The sequence below is a fragment of the Marmota flaviventris genome, chromosome 10, assembly GCF_047511675.1.
Source record: "Marmota flaviventris isolate mMarFla1 chromosome 10, mMarFla1.hap1, whole genome shotgun sequence".
NCBI classification, from domain to species: Eukaryota; Metazoa; Chordata; class Mammalia; order Rodentia; family Sciuridae; genus Marmota; species Marmota flaviventris.
This window is the reverse complement of record NC_092507.1, coordinates 104,387,851-104,406,679: the sequence shown is the minus strand read 5'-3', so window position 1 is coordinate 104,406,679 and position 18,829 is coordinate 104,387,851. Positions and strand designations below refer to the sequence as shown.

General features: G+C 35.9%; 1 protein-coding gene and 1 non-coding gene across 4 annotated transcripts in view; both read right to left on the bottom strand.

Annotated features, from left to right (window-relative positions):
* Nucleotides 1-18,829, bottom strand: part of Lrig2 (leucine rich repeats and immunoglobulin like domains 2) — a 159,581-nt gene that overhangs the window by 31,248 nt on the left and 109,504 nt on the right. For all 3 annotated transcript variants that reach the window (XM_071618209.1, XM_071618208.1, XM_071618210.1), the window contains 8 exons: nucleotides 9,658-9,723; nucleotides 7,283-7,357; nucleotides 7,044-7,178; nucleotides 5,961-6,104; nucleotides 5,692-5,835; nucleotides 4,418-4,561; nucleotides 4,079-4,222; nucleotides 827-907 (listed from right to left, as the gene is read on the bottom strand). In XM_071618209.1, the coding sequence (XP_071474310.1) occupies nucleotides 827-907; nucleotides 4,079-4,222; nucleotides 4,418-4,561; nucleotides 5,692-5,835; nucleotides 5,961-6,104; nucleotides 7,044-7,178; nucleotides 7,283-7,357; nucleotides 9,658-9,723 (933 nt within the window). The remainder of the gene's footprint in view (nucleotides 1-826; nucleotides 908-4,078; nucleotides 4,223-4,417; nucleotides 4,562-5,691; nucleotides 5,836-5,960; nucleotides 6,105-7,043; nucleotides 7,179-7,282; nucleotides 7,358-9,657; nucleotides 9,724-18,829) is intronic.
* On the bottom strand, nucleotides 8,442-8,576 carry LOC114096779 (small nucleolar RNA SNORA42/SNORA80 family). The gene has a single exon (XR_003583489.1). It is a non-coding gene; the product is annotated as a small nucleolar RNA SNORA42/SNORA80 family (small nucleolar RNA).

The following is an 18,829-nucleotide window of genomic DNA, read 5'->3' as shown; positions in this document are numbered from 1 at the left end:
AACTGCACATATTCAGAGTGTAGAATTTGATTAGAACAAGCATTTTTAAGAACTTATGAACTTATTAATCAATCCAAGCTTCTATTATTAAGATGCTGGAGTTCAATGAAATACTTCTGAACAACCATCCTGGCCACTAAGAAACTGGCAGTTTTCTTATGATTAAATAGGTTAAATTTCCCATTTCTCACTCTTTAACAAAAGATCATCAGGCCAAAGAAATTAAGCCAGTGTAAACATTTGGAGAAACTCTTCTCATGGAAGATCTAAAATCAACATGAGACAATCTTCTTTCCTTCTTCTAGATGAATTAACTTATAAAAATTTCACTTGATTAAACACACTTCCTGTTCAACTATAGTTTCTCAGTGATCTCTTTTACTTGAATAGAAATTCAAGTTCTATAAGTAACTTCTCTAAGTGCTCATAGGAATGCTTTGCTAACAAAAAATGCCCCATTAAAAACAAACTACTTGACCAATGTGATCCTGCAATCTGTACACGTGGAAAAATGAGAATTCATACCCTATTTGAATCAAATGTATGATATGTCAAGATCATTGTATTATCTTGAGCAACTAATAAAAAAAAAAATGTAGCTCCATATCCCTTTTTAATGAGATGTGGGATAAGTTATTACTCAAAATGCTTTAATATCTGAATAAAAATTTTGGCAGCCTAAAAAAAAAAAAAAAAAACTACTTGATAAATAACAAAGCTCCTTTCATTAGCAGAGGGGCCAGAAGGTTCAGAATTTCTGACCATATCAAAATCCAATCACATTTACAACTGGTTCTTGAAAAGACACTTTTATATAAATACATACAATTTAGTAAGACTTGTGAGTCCAGCAAAGGCTTCACTAGCATCTTCTATGGCCCATGAAATTTCATTGTTTCTTAAGTCTCTAGAAAATTTTCAGGAAAATACAAGTTATGTTAGTCCACACGGTCATCATGCCATTGAGCGGGATCCTAGCAAGACAATGTTAAGGTACATGTCCTTATTTTAACAGTTATTTATAATGAAGACCCAATTATACTTTAAAGGTGTATCTGTATAAACATGCAATACCTGATTCTCATAAGCTAAGAATTAAGCTGGGCATCCTGCTAATAGCACTAATCTTCCTAGCTAACAGTATCTAATTGTGTTAACATATTTAAAATTATAGGGCTGAGACTGTGGCTCAGTGGCAGAGCACTTGCCTAGCACATGTGAGGCCCTGGGTTCGACTCTCAGCACCGCATATGAATAAATAAAATAAAGGTCCATTGACAACTAAAAAAGAAAAAATTATGGATAGGTTCCTGCCAAAGAAGGAGAGTTTCAAGATACAAGGGATATGATTCAGAATAATGGGATTTCTGGGTGACCCAAGGCTTTCCCTGGGCCCTTAAACTTAAAATGGCTGACAAAGAATAATATCAATATAGAGCTTTACAGCTCAAGAGCAATTAAGCACACCCTCTGGGAACCAAGAATGATATACCCGTGTGTAGAAGAATCACTATTTTTTTTTTAGAAAAAAAAAAACAACTATGGATCTTTTAAAATCTACTGCTCCATTCTCAGCTGGGAGATGCAATTATACCACATCATGTGCTGATAAAAGAAATATCAGTTTAAAATATTTAATCACTTTTGCTTCCTTAGGCCATTTTATAATAAAAATAAAGCACAAAGCTTTCTGCTTTGTAAGACATAAAGCTGTATGAATAACAATAAGGAGGTAGTAGATCCCTTTTCTTGGTTACCCATCTTTACTTAAAATGAAATGCTAACAGAGTTCATTTTATTTTACTAAGGAGTAAACACTGAAAGCACCAGTGGCTCTACTCCTCAGGTAGGACTTTACCCTCTCCACAATTAAGAGAAATCATGCACAAAATTGAGTAACAAATATACCTACTCTTTTTTTTTTAATATTTATTTTTTGGTGTAGATGGACACAACACAATGCCTTTATTTTTATGTGGTGCTGAGGATAGAACCCGGGTCCCGCCCATGCTAGGCAGGTGCTCTACCGCTGAGCCACAATCCCAGTCCTATACCTACTCTTTCAAAAGCATTGGGCTAAAAGCCAGAGTTTCTCAGATTTGATCCTTCATTCTGCCATAACTATCTCTGTGAGGCATTAGACAACCACGTACTTCCTCAATTACTTTCTTAAACTTTAATTTGGGGGTACCCAGGGGCACTTAACCATTGAGCCACAGCCCTAGCCCTTTTTTATACTTTATTTAGAACCAGGGTCTTGCTGAGTTGCTTAGGCCCTTGCTAAATTGCTAAGGCTGGCTTTGAACTCACGATCCTCCTGCCTCAGCCTCCTGAGAAACAAGGATTACAGGCATGCAACACTGCACCTAGCCCCTAAACTTTAAAATCTAAAAGTAATCATCAGCAGTAGACTGAAACAATCTGTTTGCCATCCTTTGAATTATCAAAAAGCTGCAACTGCATCTGATATAAATTTCTGAATTTGCACTAATCTAGTTTCACCTCTGATAATACAGAAAAAAGGAGTATAAAAGGAAATTAATTTTTTAAATTAATTTTTTACTTTTCAAGGACAATTCTGAACAAAGTTAAAATATGTATATATATATTGGGCTGGGGATGTGGCTCAAGCGGTAGCGTGCTTGCCTGGCATGCATGTGGTGCTGGGTTCGATCCTCAGCACCACATACAAATGAAGATGTTATGTCCGCCGAAAACTAAAAAAAAAAGTAAATATTAAAAAATTTTCTCTCTCTCTCTCTCTCTCTGAAAAAAAATATATTTATCTTTAATCGCTTTTGATACATACATATATATATATATATATATATATACACACACACACACAAACACATACACACCTGTGCATGTATACAAACATCTTCACAAAATTATCCTGTTTCCTTCTCATTGATGGCTAGGTCTCACAGATGTGAGTCTACTTCTTTTCTGAAATCCTCAATGGTGAAACTAATGACCATAAAGTCCCCTATTCAAAAACTATTAACAATCTACAAACTCTGTAGAGTGTGGAGGCCCACACCTGTAATCCCACCTACTTGTGAGGCTGAGGGAGGAGGATCGTTAAGTGGGAAGCCAGCTGGGCAACTTATTGAGACCTCTGTCTCAAAATGCAAGACAAAGACCTGGGGATGTAGCTCAGTGGTAGAGTGTTTGCCTAGCATGTGAGAGGCCCTGAATTCAATCCCCATATCCCCTAAAAAAATTTTTTTCTTAATCTATAAATTCTACTAATTACTCTGTTTTCTCTTATTCTACTGTATGTCTTGAGAATGCTATATTTCATTAAAATACCTCTTCATTCAATAAAATTATATTCCATGAAGGCAAAACATTTAACTTACAGAACCACAGGATTTTCAGGTTGAAACTGCCTTTAGCAACCACTTAATTCTAAATTCTTCTTTCATATATGAAGAAAGAAACAAAAACATACCCAGGAAAAGCTAAGTGATTTTGTTCATTTCATAATAAAATACATGAGCTTTTATGTCAAATAGACCTGGGTTCTAATCCTGATCCAAACGTTTATAAATTATATGACTTTAAACAAATCATTTTCATCTCTCAGTCCTCAGCCACCTAATATGGAAAAGAACAGTAACAACCTAGTATCTGAAAGTTCCTGGTACTTACAGATAATAATTGTTAGTTTCTTCTGCCGAAAGTCATGCAACAAACAGTAACAGAACAAAAAGAACTGCTCCCACTATACATCCTGCATTTCTCAGAATGAGAACTGATATACAGCCAAAGTCAGAGAAAGAAGAAAATGACTGCATTCTTGACCCCAGCAACTATGTTTTATAACACAGCAACTGGTTCTATAAGACAGGCTTTACTATTTATGTGTTAACTCAGAATTAAAATATAAAATGAACTTCTCATGATAGGAAAAGTTTTATCTATGGATACCAAGACAAATAAGATTATTATTCCTATCATGGGCTGAGGGAAGGACAAAATATAAAAATATAACATACATAAATAGATCCCCTGATTAGTGGACTGAATTAACTTGTTTTATTTCATTTTAAACAAGAATGGATAAACTTACAGTGTCTGAAGATTGGAAAGAAACCTAAACACACCATCATCAATGTGAGTGACTCTGTTATCTCCTAAATTCAATCTCTCCAGTAAACTCAGACCCACAAAGGCAGATTCATCCAGGCGAGTCAGCTGATTATAAGACAAATCACTAAAAACAGGAAACGTAGAAGGTAAGGAATTCATTGTATTTTGGTTCAACTTACAAATTCTTACTATATTTACATGGTAAATTTAGAGTTTTCAACAAAGAATGTTTGTTAGATCTCATTACTGGCCATGGAAATGATTTATTCCAACTATTCTAGTCTCACAGCCTCCAAAAAAAATACCATCCAACACTTACAGTTCAGATAGTCTTTGGCAGAACTCCCATGCATCAGGGCTGATTCTTTCAATAGCGTTCTGGCTCACATACAGCTGCTGTAACATTCGTAAGCCATACAACCACCCCTTGTTCACTCGTGTAAGATTATTGTGTTCTAGTTCTCTGCAGAATTAGAGAAAAGAGAATATTTCAAAACAAAGCATGTCAATAGAAGTATAGTTTTAAATCTTCAATAAGTCTTTCTCAGAAAAACATATACCTTTGCTCAACCCAAGTGATACAATAAATCCTATTCAATAAATATTATCTTAAGATTCAGTGCTAGAACGTATTAAGATTGTCTAAATATCAAATCTACAAAACCAACAAGCTAAGTGGTATAATACTTGTATTCCAGATTGTTGGGAGTCCCCGGGCTCCAAAGACTAACCTCCCCATCCCCCAAGAAGAGCCGTCCAATGGTGAGTCCTGCTGACTCACATGATCCTTACCCACCAATCAGAAAGCACCCCATGCCAGCTGCCAAAACCATTAAACTGTTAAACTGTTTCAACAGTCAGACCACCCCCTGCTCTAAAATTTGCAGAGCTGCCTCATAAACGGGCATTTTCTCCTAGGGCAAGCCTTGATCGTGCTTTCACAGATGAATTCCGATAATTTTCCTCAAAGAATTTGGGAATACAAACTTTTTACATAAGAAGTTTGTAAGAATGATGACAAAAATGCCAGTAAGCCTACAAAACTTAAAAGCTTTGTGTGGCTGGGCACAGCGGTGCACTCAGGAGGCTGAGGCAGGAGATTTGCGAGTTCAAAGCCAGCCTCGGCTAAGCAACTCAGTAAGACCGTATCTCTAAATAAAATACAAAATAGGGCTGGGGATGTGGCTAAGTGGTTGAGTGCCCCCAAGTTCAATCCCTGCCCACCTCCCAATAAAAAGCTTTGTGTGAAAACTGAGGGTGCAGCTCAGTGATTGAGTGTGTATTTAGCATGTGTGAGACCCTGGGTTCAATCCCCAACACACAGACATACAGAGCTTTAAGTATACTTATTTCATCAAAGAACTGAGAAATTACTAATTTGAGAAATTACTAATTACTGTATAATTAAAGCAACTTTATTTATTTATCTATCTATCTATTTATTTATTTATTGGTACTGAGGATTGAACTCAAGGGCCCTTGACCATTGAGTCACATCCCCAGCCCAAAACAACTATCTTAACCATTTGGTACAAAAAAGTCCCAGAAAGACTCCTTTCCTTAAAATCCTCTATACTAATTCTCAGTACTTACAATTCTTCCATATTATTCAAACCAAAAAATGCTCCATCCTTAAGTTTGCTAATTCCATTCCGCTGCATTTTCAAAGATCTTAAGGAGTCAAGCCCTTGGAATGTAAGACCTTCCACAATTTTAATCCTGTTTCTTTTAAGTTCCCTTAAATAAAAAAAACAGTTTTACAGTTAGAAAATTGGTTTGCTGAATTGCTCTAACAATAGTCAAAAAAGAAAAAACACTAAGGAAAAATTATCTTCTAACAATCGATCCACTTAGTTACTCACAGGAATTGAAGGTGAGGTAGCTTGAAGATCTTAGGTGGAATCATACTAAGTCGGTTCCGGTTCAACTTTACCACTAATAAGGAACTGGATAAATTATCAAAGCAACCAGCCTCCAAAGTAGTTATCCTATTATTACTCAAATTCCTAAAATGAGCAAGACAACAGCAAAAGAAAAAAATTAACTTAAATAAAAATTCTACCACTGGAAAGCTGACCAAAGACTACGATTGAGTCCAGCTGTATCATTTAATTATATACAAACTTTACAAATCAATTAAATGCTTTATTCTTTATCTATAAAATTATTATGACAGGGTTGGGGTGTAGTTCAGTGGCAGAGCACCTGCCTAGCATGTGCAAGACCCTGGGTTACAACACCAGCAATACATACATACACACAAACACACACATACACATCACTCCTACTTCATTTAGGTTGGCATGAAGTAGTGTGTGTGAATGTGCTTTGTAAATGAAATCAATGATATAGATAAAATCATCATTATATAGGGTAAGCTGTTAAACAAACTACTTTCTATTTACCTTTTACAAAACTATTGACTTAAAAAAAAAATTCAAGAAGTATATATCTCAAAAATTACCCTGGATGCCTACCAATATTTTCTGACCACAGTGTCTCTTCGTCTGGGGTGGGGGTGGGGGGGTGACAACACCAACAACCCCAAACACCCAACGTGAGCTTTGTTTCACATATACCAAAATAATAAGCCAGTAGCACGTCCCTGTAATCCTAGTGACTCCAGAGTCTGAGGCAGGAAGATTACAAGTTCAAAGGATAGCCTCAGCCCCTTAGTGAGACCCTGTCACAAAATTAAAATAGAAAATTACAATGAATAACAGACATTTAAGGAAGATAGATACCAATAAACAGTTAAAATGCAATCTAAGGGACTGGGGTTGTGGCTCAGCAGTAGAGCACTCACGTACAAGGCCCTGGGTTCAATCCTCAGCACCACATAAAAATAAATAAATTTAAAAAAGGTATTGTGTCCAACTACAACTAAAAAATAAAAATTTTTCTTAAATGATTTACAAATCTGATTTAAGCTCTATTTTACTTACAGGTATTTAAGTTGCATTCGAGGAAATGAAGATGCCTTGATTTCTGATATTATATTGGAACTGAGGTCTAAACTCTCAAGAGCAGGGTAAAACTGGAGAGCCTCTGCATTTATTTCTGGGATTAAATTATGAACTCTACAAAACAAAAATTACATTGAAGTTACTGCCAATGATCCACCCCCAAAAAGCTATGTACTATTCATAATTTAAGTAAAAGATTTAAAATTTTAATTACTTACAATGAAAGTAGAGTGATATTAGATGTTGGTTCTCCAAAATATGGGATTTCTGTTAGCTCATTGTAATTCATTTTCCTAAGCAAGGGGAAAGAGAGATTTCAAAGTTTAACATGGGAAATGCTATCTCTTGAATTCTTTACTAATACAAATTAGTAAAGACACCAAATTTGAAAAAGCCTATAACTTATAATGAGTTAGACTAAGATAAAATCTATTTGTTGAGAAATTAAAGATTTTAATAAGAAATGCTTTTTTCAGGGCTAGGGTAGCTCAAAAGTAGACCACTTGCACAGTATGTGCTAGACCCTGGATTCAATACCCAACATGGCAGGGGCAGGGACTTTTTTCATAGTGTTGATTTAGTATTGGTACCAATGTAAGAAAGGCTGGGAAAAATTTTTTGCACATTAAACATTTTCAGTACCAGCAAAGTTCTTTGCATTTATGACAGTCAAAATTTAAGGCTATTCAAGTTAAGGAGTATTGCTTAGGACCACAGATGAAATTAATTTGTCCAACCAATGATGGAACCTATGACTAATTTTACACGACATGACATGTAACATCATTCCCAGCAGCTCTTTCAACTGACTGTCTCAAATGTTTTAGGAACAAATTTAATACAATCAGATTTCATTAACCTGGTTTTCAATCATTGAACAACCTCAACAATATAGAATATAGAAAAGAAATCAGAAGTAAACAAGAAACCAAATGAAGTTATAAAGTCCATGCATAAAGCTCATGCACTTCCCAATAAAGTGATTCCTGGCTTTCCTCAATGCATATTTTCAGCTAACAAACTTGTCAAATCTTTACTCAATATCACAACAAATTAGAAACAGCATATTTGGGACAAGGGAGAAAACAATGCAGGAAAAACAATTCATGGCCGAGCAAAGTGGCACAAGCTTGTAATCCCAGCAGCTCGGGAGGCTGAGACAGGAGGACCATGAGTTCAAAGCCAGCCTCAGCAACGGCAAGGCGCTAAACAACTCAGTGAGACCCTAGCTCTAAATATAATATAATACAAAATAGGGCCGGGATGTGGCTCAGTGGTTGATTGACCCTAGTTCAAACCCTAGAACCAAGGGGGGAAAAAAAAAAAAAAACCAGAGCATAAAGAAGTTAGCCCTGTCTATGAGGAAACATTTTCCCCCACAATGCAATCTGCTTCAGTGCCAGCAGCCTATAGACACAGAGGCCAGGCAATGATTCAGGGTCACAGTTTGCTCTGGCATGGGACACTAGAGTATGAAGAATTTAAAGACAAAAAACAAAGCTAAGGCCACGTGTGGAGGTGCACACCTATAATCCCAGTGACTCAAGGCTGAGGCAGGAGGGTCATGAGTTCAAAACCAGCCTCATCAATTTAGCAAGGTCCTAAGCAACTTAGTGAGACCTTGTCTCAAAATAAAACATAAAAAGGGCTGGGGATGTGACTCAGTTAAGCACCCCTGGGTTTAATCCCTGGTACCAAAAAACAAAAAAGAAACAAAACTAAGGGTGTCTGAGGGTATTTGGCTTAGTATATAACATAGTATTTAGCACAGGGGTGAACAGGCCCACATACCTCAATAGTTGACCCCTGGGAATATCAAAATGCAATAACCAATACTCATATTTTTTTAAAAAATCCCAAAAATGATACATTTCATCAAAGGAAAAACTTCAGTTAAGAAGAAAATTAAGGGCTAGGGTATAGCTCAGTGGTAGAGCACTAACCTAGCATGCACAAAGCCCTTGGTTCAATCCCCAGCACCACAAAAAAAAAAAAAAAAAGGAGAATCAAATGATATCAACCACTATATTCTCAAATAATACCCCAAATCCTCTACCTGCTGCTTCCATCTCACATGATATATTGAGATATTATAAAACTTCACATAACAGGGGCTGGGGTTGTGGCTTAGCGGTACACCACTCACATAGCATACGCAGGGCCCTAGGGTCAATCCTTAGCACCATATAAAAATAAATAAGTAAAATAAAGGTATTGTGTCCAACTACAACTAAAAAATAAACACAAAAAAGAAAAAAAAAACTTCACAGTTTCACTGGCTAAACTCTTAGCCAAAAAGAAAAAAGATAAAATTTACACTGAAGAGGAGAAAAATCTTGCTTTGGACCCCAGGGAAGTAGAATAATATTTCTATACAATTTGCAACTCGAAATCACCAACTCAATGCCCAGAGAGTGTGATAATAACAAAGTCAAATACAACAGTTTAGGTTTTCTAACAATTTCTTTTAATTAAAAATTTTTTTTTCATTCAATTTTTTGGAAGTATCACTGGATTAGATATCCCAAATTCAAATTTTATTATATCCCCTCAAAGAATTTAACATTAAATTAAAAAAAAAAAAAAAACTTACACTTCCTGTAAAGTTTGCGATTCCAAGCTGATGTTCCAGTCAGATAACCGATTATGGCTCAAATCCCTGAAAGACGACAAAATATCACTCTTAGTTTTTTGGAAAGTAGACTTAAAAAAACCAATGGGCACTGGGAATATAACTCAGTGGTAGAGAGCCTGCCTAGCATACAGGAGATACTAGGTTTGATCCCCAGCACCACAAACAGAAAGAAAAAAAAAAAAAATGTAACCAAAAAATTTAAAAGTCCTCTTAAATTTGAATACAGGCAAAAAGAAATGTTTATCCATAAGAATTCATCTAAATTTCAAAACAGCTATATTACTTTTTAATTTTATTTTCTTCTTTTAGTAATTAGGAAATACATTTACATGGTTCAGTAACCAAGGAGTATAAAAGAGAATACAATAAAGTCTCCCACCCTTATTTCCATCCAACCAATTCCCCTTCCCAATAACAAATGAAAATACTGCACACTGTTTCTTGTTCAGCCTTTCAGATATTTTATACATGTACCAATAAATTTTTACAAATGGCAGAATTTACGCATTATTGGTCCCTTGCTTCTTTTACTTAGTGAGTTTCTTCATCCCCTTGCAGTGGTTATATAATATTAGCTGTAAATAAATTGAAAGGTAGATTTCACAAGGCAATATGGTGAGCTCCTATATTAAAATTGGAGTTAACCACATCCTTCAGAGAGATGCAATCTTCCTACAAAGAGCTCTCTAGCTTCAGAATAATTACCCAATTATTACTCAAATTATGGTAGGATGATGACAGTGGCAGCTAATGTTTATTAAGTGTCAGGCAGTCTTCTATGCACTTTATTTAAATATATATGTATATGCACACATATACACATATAAAATTATCTAAATTCATACAAAAGCTCCTTTACAAAACAATTACTTTGACAATCCTCACTTTCCTAATACAGAAAGGAGGCACAGATAGATCAATAACTTGTCAATATAAGGTCACAACAAATACATAGGGAACCATAAATTCAAAAGTCCATCTCACCTCCAGCAAGCAGTTTGTTAGATATGGGAGAAATTTTACTGAAGTTAGTTGTACGTTTAAATATTTAAATTGGCTTTTAAAAATTTAACTTGATGTTCCCTGGCATCTTTACAAGACTGTTGAAGTGGAATCAGGGCACACAAGCTGCCCAAGAGATGTCCTATAGGTTACAATATGGCAAGCAACAGGGACACACTAGAGAAAATGACAGATCAATTTGTCTCACTGTGACAACCACATGCAGTTGGCAGATGCATGCAGGTTTGAACGATGTCTCTAACACAGCAGAACAATTTATTCTGAGCTAAATTCATGCCTGAGCATCTGGAAAATCTAGGTACTTTCATTCAAGAGCTTAATTTACACCATGACATAACTAAGGCTATGTTAAACCATCACTTTTTCACAACAGTTCTAAACAGTTCTTTTACTCCAAGATATCTGTCATGAAGTAGCAACTCAAAGATACTAATGAATACAGTGGTGTGATAGGAAACACAAGATACACACACACATATGAATTCATGCCACATAAAAGTGTCATATTCAGGATTGCAGGTATAGCTCAGTGATGTAGCAAGTGTTTACTAGCACATTCAAGGCTCTGGGTTCAACTCCCAGCACCAAAAAATAAATAAATCTTATATTTGGATACTTTATCCAACACACACTTGCTACTAAACAACAAACAATTCCATACAAGTGAAAAGTTTTGTTGTTTTGTGGCATTTCAACTGTAGCAGAAATTCAACTGTTGTAAATATTCCATATTCTGCCCCAAATTGGCTGGTACAACAAATGAAGAGATAATAACATCTGGATGTTATTAATTAGCATGGTGTTTACTAGATTCTACATATCATGACTGCTTGTATTTAGCAGCTTTTCCCCTTAAGAATTTGGGCTTTCATTTTAATCACAACAGTGCATTTCCATAGTGCCTTAAAAAATCTCAATCTTCCTGGCAGCACAACTTTTGATCATACTTTCCCCCAAGAATTCTCCCATGAATGTCACTCATCAGTGACAGAATCATTTACCAGGCAATCATTTTTAAAGAAAACATAAAGCAATAAAAAATTAAGCCCAATTTATATGATATAAATAACTTTGTACTATTAGTGAAAACTGTCCAGTTATCTATTTGGGACAGAGTAGTTTAATCTGTGTCTTTGAAGAAATGATGAGCTTTTCAACCAAACCCAGAGGATACCTAAAATACTTTCAAGCCTCTCTACAGTATAATGTTGTTTTATGCTCTGAAATAGTCTCATATGTCAGCACTCTTCTGAAACAAATCTTCCTTGAATGAGATTTAACAATATTAGGGCCGGAGATACAGGGCTCACCTAGCAAGTACAAGGCCCCGAGTTTCATCACCAGTACCAAAAACTAAAACTAAAACAAAAACACACTAAAAGTGAACTTCCAACATAATTGTATCAATCGGTATATACCAGTATAGTTGCTTAAGTTATCAAAATAGCAGATATCTAACTAGAATTATTTGACTTTATTTAATCATCAAGTATTCTTTTTCTTTTGCTGGTGCTTATTAGGATCAAATCCAGGGCCTCATGCATGCCAGGCAAGCACTCTACCACTGAGCTACATCCCCAGCCCCAGGTATTCTTACAATAAATATTTATTGGACCATATGCTATGCCCTGTGAATGCCACAAAAACTGTCAATATTACAGTCTTTTTCTCTTTCTGAAAACAACATTTATAGTTCTCACAGATAGGATCATCCCAAAACTAGACAAATTCAACATCAATTTCATTATTTCCCTTCACTGGAAATGATTAACTTTTATATCTAAATTTCACTCTGGAATTTAATCATATGACATGTGCTAACAGGAGTATAAAAGCATTGTTTTTTTAATCCACATAACTAGTACTTTAAGGCACTAAAATAAATTTATATATATCATATTGTCAATACACCAAAACATCACAAAAAGTATACTAAGATGAAAGAAGTCTGTAAGATTATTTCTTAACTTCAGTAATGCATAGCAGACATAATCTTATTCCCATAAATGTCTTTCCTATTTCCTTTTTTTAAATACCAGGGGTACTTTACCACAGAGCTAAGTCCCCAGTCAGTCCTTTTTATTTTTTATTTTGAGATAGGGTCTCACTAAATTGCTGAGGCTGGCCTCAAACCTGAGGTGGAAGGAAACTCCTGCCTCAGTTTCCCAAGTTGCTGGGATTAGAGGTGTGTGCCATTGTACCCAGCCCATCACCTCTTTTTTGAGACTGGGTTTCCACATTTTGCCTAGGTTGGTCTTGACATGAGTTTAAGGGTTCAAGGGATCCTCCCATCTTGGCAAGAGGCACAGGCTTGGGCCACCATGCTCAGCTTCTATCTTTTAAAATAAGCACTTCAAAAAGGGTGAAGAAACTGAAATTTGAAGACTTCAAATATCAGACTATAAATATCAGATATAAAACTCATAGATCAGAATTTGTATATTTCTTTTTGATTGGAGATTCCTGGCATTCTTCTCTAAGTGTAAGCATTAATTCCATTTAGTTTGCATATGCTAATGACTGTTTGTCTTTTATTGTTTTTTGTTAGGTTTTGTTTTGGTTTGGTTTTGGTACTAGGGATTAAACCCAGGGGCACTTTATCACTGAGCCACATTCACAGTCCTTTCTATTTCTATTTTGAGACAGGGTCTCACTAAGTTGTTTAGAACCTCACCAAATTGCTGAGGCTGGCCTGGAACTTGCAATCCTGCCTCAGTCTCCCAAATCACTGGAATTACAGGCATACACCACTATGTCCAGCTATTGTTTTTAAAGTGAGAATCCTGAAACAAATAACTTTCACTATTTCTCCTTGAAATATCCAAAAAATGTATGTAAGAATTAAGTCAATAAACTTTATTTTCTAACATCACTAATCTGACAATTTATGGATATGTGTCTCAGTGTTGTAAACTTAGCTCCCACTCATGTTAATCTATAAGGATGCAGCTGCAATAAATGATGAATTATTAAAGTTCTTAATACCATGTGGAGCCAGAGGCGTCCTTAATGTAGTATAAAAAAATAAAAAGGGCTAGAGATGTGGCTTATTGATATTAAAAAAAAAAAAAAAAAAAAAATCCCTGAATTCAATGAGGACACACACACACACACACACACACAAAAAAAAAAAAAAAAAAAAAAAAAAAAAAGAAAAGAAAAGAAAACTACTACTAATTCTCAGGTTTACTACATAATCAACTACCATGCTGTGATTTATAAAACGGATGATCCAAATATTCATGGGGTATGATGAACTAAACACAAGAAATTCTAATAATTCTTAAAATTTTGCCTACTTTTTATAGGTTTGCTTTCCCTTTACCATTTTTAATATAACAACTTTCCACTAAAAGCTGTCACTTCTTGAAACTGTCAGCCTTTCTGTATAGTGGCTCTTTATCTTTGTTTTTAATTTGTTGCTTCTAATCGTCAGGCTAGGAAACCCCAATGCCTGTGAGCGATGTCTGAATTAGAAGTAAATGAGATCTGAGTGAGAGTTTCCTAGAAGCATTTTCACTATGTGGTTCAACTAGAGATAACTGGAGACACTGGGTAAATATCTTCAGGATAAATAAGATTTGAAGAGTGCATGAGGCATAACACTATTCCGAATTAAACATCCTATCTTTCATTTGTATTATTTGCAATACATTTTACAATACTCTGTGTGTGTGTGTGTGTTGTTACTGGAGATTGAACCCTGGGCCTTGTGTTTGCAAAGCAAGCACTCTACCAACTGAGCTATACCTCCAGCCCATTATAATACGTTTATATAAATCCAAAAAAATGAAGATAGACGTTAGAATATTTGAGAATTTTTTTTAAATTAAAGGGACACGTTTTAATTTTTCCATTATCTGCCCTTGGGTTAACTATTAAAAATCATTAAATGATTAAAAATACTGTTTCACGGGGGGAATTCACCAACACATCAACAACAAAATAAGAAATTCTAGCCAGGTGCAGTGGCACACACCTATAATCCCAGCAGCTCGGGAGGCTGAGGCAGGAGGATCTCGAGTTCAAAGCCAGCCTCAGCAATGGTGAAGTGCTAAGCAACTCAAAGAGACCCCGTCTCTAAATAAAATACAAAATAGGGCTGGGGATGCAGCTCAGTGGCCAAATGCCCCTGAATTCAACCCCTAGTGCCAAAAGAAAAAAAAAAAAAGAAAAGAAATTCTACACAAACTTTCTTTTCTAAGGTACTAAGGATTGAACTCAGGACATCACACATATTAGGCAAGCGCTCTACCACTGAACTATGTCTCCAGGGTCTCTACATAATCATTTAAGAACAGTCTTTGCACACCTAGTTCTGGGACCTTCAGCAAGTCCTGAACTTCAGCATCTTTGAACTTCTTTTACACAGAAAAATAAGAATATCAAGGGCTGGGATTGTGGCTCAGCCGTAGAGCACATGCCTAGCACAGGTGAGGTCCTGGGTTCAATCCCCAACACCACATAAAAATAAATAAATATATTTTAAAAATAAGAACATTAATACCAACTTTATCAGATTTCTCTAAAAGTTAAGAGATTATAAATAGAAGGCTTAGTACACAGGTCACATGACCCAGCAATATCTTTTTTTCTGAGTATTCATCTATTGGAAATGTAGGTAAAATCTACTTGCCAAGGTAAAACCTTAATTAATTTCATCTATTCTCCTATATTAACTTATTAAAGTCGTAATCCAAGTATTGACTCTGGATTCATCATAAAGATGCCAATAATAAGCCCACCAAAGATTTGGGCAACTTACTCAAGTATATACCTGTACCACAAGATTTAATGATTCAGAATTACCCAGTGATACCACTTACTAAGAATCTACATATATACCCACATAATTATGAAAAGATGTCTACCAAGAATTTATAGTACTGGCAAAACCATAAAGGAAACCTATACTTATCAAGATCAGTTAAGGTAGAGCCACCCCGCACTGGGGTTCCTTAGTCACCAAAGCACGGCTCCACAGCCCAACACCAGGAAACATTCAGGCTTGAAACTGCCACTGCCACAAAACTGGGATATGGCTGCTTCTATCAAGAGACAACAGGGCTGGGGTTGTGGTTCAGCAGTGGAACGCTTGCCTCGCATGTAAGAGGTACCGCGTTAGATCCTCAGCACCACATAAAAATAAACAAACAAGGTAAAGGTATGGTGTCCATTTTACAACTAAAAAAAAAAAATTAAAAAAAAAAAAAAGAGAGAGAGAGAGAGACAACAATAAGGTCCTGGTAAGACGTCACCAAGGTCCCTGTGGTCTGGCTGCACCAGAGCTTTCTCTACTAGGGGTGCTAACAGTTATCCTGTTGCTGAGGTAACAGGGAGTCTTGCATAGGGGAGTCTTGCATAGGATTGCCTATTTCTTATTTCTCCTACTAACAGCCAACTTCCTATGATTACCCCCTTACTAGTCTTCTAATCTAACACCTGCATATTCTTAAATCCTATCTCATAAACATCTCAGCCAACTCCCAAGTCCCTGCTTCCACCATCAGAAACTGTAAACCATTGATCATATAGCTGAAAATCTACTGATCATATAGTTGAAGATAACCAAACCCATTATTTCTGTTTATAGTGGCAAAACTGTAAATGTAAAAATAGAAGTTGACTGATATATGGCTGCACGTTGGGTACATTGAGTGCTATAAATAATATCGATCTCTCCCTTAAAAGTGAGGTATTACCTGTAGGCACATTATAAGATAATAAGGCAAGAGCTGTAATACCTCAGATCTATACTACGAGAGAAGAAGACACATAGACATCATGAAAACACAAGGGAGGAAAATGCCCCAAACAAACCAAGATACAACAACAACAGAATCCATAGATAGCGCAGTAGGTGAAATGTCAGAGAAGGAGTATAGAATATATATAACTAAAATGATTTGGGAATTAAAGAATGACCTAAGTGAGCAGATACAGGCAAAAATAAATCACACCAACAAAGAGATAAGAGAGCAAATACAGGTTGCAAGGGATTACTTCAAGGAAGAGATAGAGATTCTGAGGAAAAAAAAACAAAACAGAAATCCTCGAAATCAAAGAAACAATAAGCCAATTAAAAAAACTCAATAGATACCATCACCAACAGACTAGATCACTTGGAAGACAGAACCTCAGAAAATGAAGACAAAATATACAATCTTGAAAATAAAGTTGACCTCACAGTGAAGATGGCAAGAAACCAGGAACAGAACTTTCAAGAATTATGGAAAAAAAAAAAAATGGAAAAAAAAAAGAGAAAAAAAAAAAAAGAATTATGGAATACCATCAAAAGACCAAATTTAAGATTTACTGGGTTAGAGGAAGGTTCAGAGATTCAAACCAAAAGAATGCTTAATCTCTTCAATGAAATAATATCAGAAAATTTCCCAAGCATGAAGAATGAATTGGAAAACCAAATACAAGAGGCCTAAAGGACACCAAATGTACAAAATTACACAGATCTATACCAAGACACGTTATAGTAAAAATGCCTAGCATACAGAATAAGGATAGAAGATCAGTTAAATTACTTAAAAAATTCCATATACAAATCTCTGCAGCCAGTTTAAAAAAAAAATATTTATACAAAGTGCTCATGTGTTTTTTTTTTTTTTTTTAAAGAACTTAACCACAGGGTCTTGTTAAATTGCTGAGGCTGCCGATGAATTTGCAATCTTCCTGCCTCAGCCTCCCAAGCCACTGGGATTACAGGCATGTACCACTGTGCACCTAGCCATTCCTTTTATTTTTTGAGTCAGAGTCTCCCTAAATTGCCTAGGCTGGGCTCTAACACATGATCCTCCTGCCTCAACCTTCCCAGTAGCTGGGATTACAGGTATGCAGCACCATGCCTGGCTGGACAGTATTACTTTATTTTTAATTTTTTGTAGTTGTAGATGGACACAATGCCTTTGTTTGTTTATTTTTATGTGGTACTGAGGATTGAACCCAGTGCCAACACGCATGCTAGGCAAGTGCTCTGCCACTGAGCTACAGCCCCAGCTCCAGTATTACTTTATTTAAAAACAAACTTTAAGTGCTTGCATGCACAAGGCCCTGGGTTCAATCCCCAGTACCAAAAATTAAAAAATCTAAAAAACTTTAAAGAAAGTATTGTATTATAAACACTGAATAAAGGGCCATGTTTTATTTTTTTTTTAATCTACCTTCTCAGAATGTGCCAGCAAAATAGGATATTTTTGTTGGTGGTGGTACTAGAGATTAAACCCAGGAACACTCTACCACTGAGCTACATACCAGCCCTTTATAATTTTTTTTATTTTTTTTATTTTAGAGACAGCATCTTGCCAAGTTGCTGAGAGGCTGGCTAAGTTGCTGAGGCTGGCATCAAATTTGCAATTTTCCTGTTATCAGCCTCCCCAGTCCCTGGGATTACAGGCAGACATGAATACACCATTGAACTGGGCAAATTTTAATTGTTACTTTTCTAAGATTAGAATTCTTCCTATGGGGTAGGGATGTGGCTCAGTGGCAGAGTGCTTGTCTAGCATGCATCAGTCCCTGGGTTCAATCACAGTCTTACAATTAAAAGGAAAAAGAAATCTTCCTACAGAACGCTTTCAGAATGATGCCATAAATTAACCAAATTATCACAAAGAAAAACTCAATAACTACATGATCTCTTATTTTCCTATCTGTAATATATATCTCAGAAAAAAGTAGAAAATACAAACAATCCAGACAGTTTTCAGACTGATTTATGTAGTAGTAAATTCCACTTTCAAACCCAATGTCTGGCCCTCAAATTTCAAGTTAATAGAACTAAATCTATAGTGAGCCATAGCATATTACCCCAATCCATGTTTTTAGTATCTGTCTTCCCTTCCCATTTAGAATAACAGTTCAAAAATAGCAGAATGCCAGGTGCAGTGGTGCAGGCCTATAATCCCAGTGGCTCTTGAGGCTGAGGCAGGAGAATCTAGAGTTTAAAGACAGCCTCTCTGTTGCTGAGGCGCTAAGCAACTCAATGAGACCCTGTCTCTAAATAAAACACAAAATAGGGCTGGGGAATGTGGCTCAATGGTTGAGTGCCCCCCCCCAAGTTCAATCTCCATACCAAAAAGGAAAAGAAAAAAAAAAA